Source organism: Lathyrus oleraceus, chromosome 1, assembly GCF_024323335.1.
Source record: "Lathyrus oleraceus cultivar Zhongwan6 chromosome 1, CAAS_Psat_ZW6_1.0, whole genome shotgun sequence".
Taxonomy (NCBI): Eukaryota; Viridiplantae; Streptophyta; class Magnoliopsida; order Fabales; family Fabaceae; genus Lathyrus; species Lathyrus oleraceus.
In genome coordinates this window covers 418,264,730-418,270,909 of record NC_066579.1, presented here as the reverse complement: position 1 = coordinate 418,270,909, position 6,180 = coordinate 418,264,730, and the positions used below count along the sequence as shown (strand labels likewise).

General features: G+C 34.6%; 1 protein-coding gene across 1 annotated transcript; it reads left to right on the top strand.

Moving 5' to 3' along the window:
• Positions 1-4,838: 4,838 nt before the first annotated feature.
• LOC127113120 (uncharacterized) lies at positions 4,839-5,654 on the top strand. The gene is made up of 3 exons (XM_051046461.1): positions 4,839-5,136; positions 5,269-5,332; positions 5,429-5,654. The coding sequence occupies exons 1-3, from the start codon at positions 4,839-4,841 to the stop codon at positions 5,652-5,654; spliced, it is 588 nt and encodes a 195-aa protein (XP_050902418.1).
• Positions 5,655-6,180: the final 526 nt, after the last annotated feature.

The window sequence follows — 6,180 nt, the reverse complement described above, 5'->3', positions numbered from 1 at the left end:
TTAGTAGTCAGACATTTTACTTATTATTAAACCATACAAAATAAGAAAAGAAAAGAAAAACAAACCCAGATGAAAGACAACCAAAATCAAACAATACAAACATAATACAAAAGTGCACTTTCGTATTTTCCTAAAACTAAAAAAATGCAAAAATGGTATAAAACACTATGGAACCTTATTTTGCATGTGATATGCTTTTGAAGGCCAAATAATTTACATTTGATGATGAAAACCTTTATCTAAATATTACAAATGATGATGGCAAGTAAGCATAATCGGTAAAGCGGTTAAAGATGCAAATCAAAGAATTAGGGTTTCTTGGACTTGACTATCCAATGATGGCAACCAAATAGAAGTTATCTCAAGCCTCATATCAAGTAAACTCAAGCAAGTGTCTAAAAGAAAGAAAGTATATGACAAAGTCTAATGTGCAAGTGAGCCCTGCCTTAAGTAGTCTGAGTGAAAACTATGTAATGCATAAGGGCGTTCTTATAAAAGTACATGGCTAAATCACACATACGAAACAAAATTTAGACCTATTTTTCTCAAAGAAATACTTTCAAAAATCTCTTACATTCGTGCTAGATGAGTTGGAAGTTGTCTGAAAAGACCTGAGCAAAGTTTTTGTCTTTGGCAATCGATTGATACTTTACCCCAATCGACTGTGAGATTTCAAAAATACGCCCTAATAGATTATGACAACATCTTAATGATAACTAATGGCTAGATATATTTTATTTCCATTTTAAAATTTATAATCAATTGTAAAGGAGCTAACCACCGATTGGAACATGTTGACAATCGATGGACAAGTCATAAATAACTTTTAAAATGATTTTCTTTTTTAGTCAACCTCTATCCTATAAGTAGAGGCCACTTACCTCATTTCAAATCATCTGTAACTAAGTTTCATTTCATACTCCTCTCTCTCTCTCTCCATCTCTCTCTAAACTTTTCTTTTACTTTCTCTTAATAAGTTTTTAGCTTAAGTTCTCTTCGAGAAAGTCATTTTTGCAAGTGAGAAGTTGTCATTCTGGAAGGGTAGATTTGTAAATTCACCAAGAAACTTTTATTTACACCTCGGTTGAACATTTGATCCAATTAGGAATTGTTTGTTTAGGTTAGAAGCTAAATCCGTAAAAGCTTTGGTTTGGGGATTGTGTGATTAAACCCTTGTTTTGGTTCGAAGTCTCAGCATGTGATAAAAGTTTTTATAGGTTCTTGATTATGCCATGGTAAAACCAAGTTAAGGTTAAAGTTTAGCTTGATATTAAAAGCTTGTTAAGGTTCATGTTATTGGTTATCATTTGGTAAAACCAAGATTTAAGGTTCATGAGCTTAGTCTATTGTTAAAAGATTGCAAAGTTTGTTTAGAAGCTTTAAGATTAACCGCTCCAAGATTCTCGTGGAAAGGAGACTAACCGCTCCGATCCTCCGTTTGGAAGGAAGACTCGCCAATTCACTCCGATGTTTATTGTTTGGTTGGAAGTTAACCTTAAACTTTATTTCTCCTTGTATTAGGAGAGTTTTTGAGTGTAACCTACTAAAAGCTCTCAAGTTTATTTGATATTCTCAATATCAATTCTTGGGGAGAGGAGTATGTATTTTTCTTTGTTTGACTGAAGCTCTATAATTCTCGGTGTTATATCTTTACCTAAACTCGTTACTTTCCGCAATTTATATTCTAAAAAATTTATTTTTCCGCTGCTTAATATTAAAACAAATTTTAGAATGTTTTTAAGCTCTGATATTAAATCGAAAAGTTTTTTAAAACATTTTTTTTGGAATCCCGCAATTCACCCCCCCCCCCCCCCCATCTTGTATCGAAAGTCACATGTCCAATAAACACATGTCTCGATAAACTACCTAACTATGAGTATAACTGGCTAGTATTTGGTAATGTACCTTAATCAATCTAATGCACATATTTAGTAATGCATGAAGAGAAAAAAAGAGAAATTATAAATACTTACCAAATGTGTAATGGAAGCACTTTGATTTAATGGGCTTGAGAACTGATTGATAAAGAACTTAGATTGATTGGAGTAGATTTTTTTTTAGCAAGATTGAAAAATAGTAGATTTGGGGGTATTAGAGAAGTGAGTTGATTAATGAATTGGGGAAGTTTTACTGAAAATTCAATAGTGAAATTGGATATTGGGGAAGTATTAGAAAGGACATGGCGTTGAGCATAATTGGGAATAAGGCTCAAGCAAATACCTAATTGATCACCAATAGTGAATATTCAACATACATAGGATTAAAATGAAAATTTGTATTCAATGGTGAAAATGCACTATTAGTGTGATTTCAAATACTTTGAAAATTACACATTATGATCTCCCAACTAGTATTTATCCCTAAAAGCATTTCACTCTTATAGACCTCATGCTTACAGGTATTTACATTATAGTAAATTGAATCGAGTTTTCATCTAGAGTCGATAGAGTCCTACCCAACTCTCAACCTTTCCATAAGGATAAAATCGAGTTAAGACAACAAACGATTCAAATAGATCGACCAACTTAGAACCAACTAACGCGTCGTGAAATATACCACGAGCGTTCGCATGCCCGAAATAATAACAGAGTCTCCACCGAAGTTTATTTATTCCAAAAGAAAAGGGGAAATATCGATAAAACCCTTAAATAAAAAAATAAAATTATTTTCGCTACAAAATTCAGGTTCAAGTGTCGATTATGCAAGGCAAAGGTATTAACACCCCTCGCATCCGTTGTATTCAACGGGAACCATTTAGTTAGATTTATGAGTAGAAGTTAGCTTTTGATATTTGCTTTCTTATAATTATTAAAATGTTTTAATGAAAAAGAAAAGGACTAAAAATAAGGTTTTTATTAGGGTGCTTGACAAGATTTTGAGTCTTACTCCTACGTATCCTCAGGTGCGATGAGGAATTCAAAGCTACGTTGTTCTGGGCAAGAAAAATATATTTTTGGATTTTTTATAATAGTGCTTGATGAGGCATTGAATCTTGATCCTACGTATCCCCAGGTGTGACACGAAACTCAAAGTTATGTAGTTCTTGGTAGCAAATGAGTATTTGTTGGTTGATTTTAATGAACAAATGTTTAGGTCACATTCTAGGGATTAAACATTGCTTGTATGCTCGCGAGCGCGCGCGCGCGGGGGGGGGGGGGGGGGGGTTAAGAGTTTGTTTGTATCAAGATATAATGGATAAAACATTGACCGTTTGTGAAAAGGTTTTCGACCGCACAGGGGTGAGAAGAGATAAGTTTGATTGATTGAGTATATTTTTGAGAGGATGACGAGTACTTGAACAGTAGGCTAAGTACGACCATCATCCAAATACTCGAGACTAGGATAGATAAGTATGTCCAACTAATCTTTTCCATCCAAGTTATTTATGAAAATTGTAAGGTGAACAAGTACAAGTAAAAGGTCACATAACACTCAAAACAACCTTTGGGTCATTGGAAAGCGCCAAAACAATTACATTAAAGTATCTCATGATGAACTCATTGTCTTAATATAACTCCATCATGTAAAGGCCCACATTCAACATGCTAAGGATGGTCATGGTTACCCTTCATTTGAGCCTGAAGTATCCTTTACCCGATGGGCGAATTGGAATAGTTTGGAGGGACTATGAGGTCTCCCCAGAATGCTATCAAAATAACTTGGAAATAAGGAGGGATCACGTCAACATAGATGTCTCCCCTTATCCATAAGTACGAGAGGTAGTTGTTGCAAGCTGGTACCTTATATTGGAGAACATAAATGAAAGGCTCACTCCCATTGAGAAGCTGAAGGAAGTCCATATTGGGAATTTGGACCATCAAGTTACTAATCTAGGAATATCTTTATATGATTATAAGGAGGAAGAGTTGGTTACCCTATCGTGGAGGAAAGTAGACTTGTTTGATTGTGCACCTTATAATACGCCATGAATAGATACAAGAGTGGCATGTCACCGCCTCACCATTGATTCCACAGTGAAGTTATTGTCTTAGAGGAAACATAGGGTAGGTGTGGAGAAGAGAGCAATCATTGATGAGGAAGTTCAGAAGTTCAGAAGCTCAGAAGCACCAACTTCATAACTAAAGTAAAATATCCATCTTAGTTGACTAACATAGTTTTCGTGAGGACTCGTCAAACAAATGTCGCATGTGAGTTGACTTTACTAATGTAACACCCTAAATCCCGAACACTTATTTTATAAAAACACACCAATGATTTACTAAAAAACTAGGGTGTCACATTTTTCTCAGCATAAACATATTTCTCAAATATCATATCATCACAGCGGAAATAAATAATAACAACTCAATTTCATTTATCTCATCAATAAAAATTTAACTTCACTTTAACTCATAAAAGAAATATTCAATAACTCTCAGAAACACCAAACATAAAGGTAACTCATCCCAATAACTTATAGTGTAAAATTGGGATGAATTACCTTTATGTTTGGTGTTTCTGAGAGTTATTGAATATTTCTTTTATGAGTTAAAGTGAAGTTAATTTTTTATTCATGAACAAATGAAACTAAGTTACTATTATTTATTTTCGCTCCAATAATTTGATATATGAGAAAGATGTTTATGTTGAGAAAAATGTGACACCTTGGTTTTTGAGTAAATTATCCGTATATTTTTCAAAAATAAGTGGGTTGGGTTTAGGGTGTTACATAGTTGATATCAGAGCAGGTCATTCCATTTGTCATAGGTTTTGTGAATTTGTTTATAACATGATGTGCAACATGTGTGTGAACATTATTGAAGCTTATATTCGGTAACTACTATTTGCTTTACTATTTACGATTAGTTAATCTAACTTGGCTGATTGTGCAGAAAGAAATGGTTGGAGGTAGAAATGATCAGGAAATTGCAGATGCTCTCAAGGCTATAGCTTATGTGATGGCGCAAGAAAATATAGCTTTGCAGGTGAATCAAAATCAACATGGTATAGTTGATGAATTCCATGGGCTGGGAAAGTTTCAGAGGAACAATCCGCCTACTTGGGTTCAAGAGATTGAGAAGATCTTCAGAGTGATACCATGCATTGATGCACATAAGGTCTTGTTCGGGACAATTATGATGTCCGAGGAGGCTGAGTATATGTGGGAGAATGCCCGTAAAAAGTTGGAAGTTACAAGTACATAAATTACTTGGGTTAACTTCAAGACTGAGTTTCTAGATAAGTACTTTCTAGCTGATGTTCGTAGCAAGAAGGAGATTGAGTTATTATAGCTAATGCAAGGAAATATTTTTGTGGTTGATTATGCAGCTAAGTTTGAAGAGCTTTCAAGATTTTATCCTTTTTACAATTATGTGGAAGTTGAAGGGTCAAAGTGTGTGAAGTTTGAGAGTGGCTTACATCCTGAAATCAAGCAATTCATTGGTTATTAGGAGATCCGTCGGTTCTTGGTGCTGATGAAAAAGTGTAGGATCTCCGATGAAGATAGTCATGCCCGGTCTGCTCACTATAAGAGTGTCACTGAGAAGAAGAGCAGAAATCAGAATCGCGGTAAACTTGATGTGACTCCAAATGATAAGGGTAAATTGAGTTACCAAGAGAAGGCTACAAGTGAAAAAGAAACAAGTGACGTGGGCACTCCTACTTCTCTAAAGTTTTTCAAATATAGAGAGATAGGTCATCATGTTGCAAAGTGAAAAAGCGTGAAGTGTTTCAGGTGTGGTAAAATGGGACATCTTATTGATGATTGTAAGAGTGCGCCTTTGACTTGCTTCAACGATGGAGAATCAGGTCATATCAACATACAATGCTAGAATCCAAATAAAGCTCATTCAGGTGGAAAAGTCTTTGCTTTGAGTAGAACAAATGCTTCTATGTCTGATAGCTTGATTCGAGGTATATGTTCTATTAATGATGTTTCTTTGATTACTATTATTGATACAAATGCGATGAATTTGTTGATATCTCTTGATTGTGTTAAGAAGTTGAATATTGAGGTGTCTTCTATGGTTGGAAGTATGGTCATTGATACCCTAGTTAATGGTTCAGTGACTACTTTGTTGATTTGTTTTAATTATCCTTTGTCTATGTATGGTAAGGACTTTGGAGTTGACTTGATTTTCTTGCCTTTGAGTCAACTTGCTGTGATTTTGGGAATGAACTAGTTGGAGTTTAACCGCGTTCATATCAATTGTTTTGACAAGACAATGTTCTGTTCCTGAT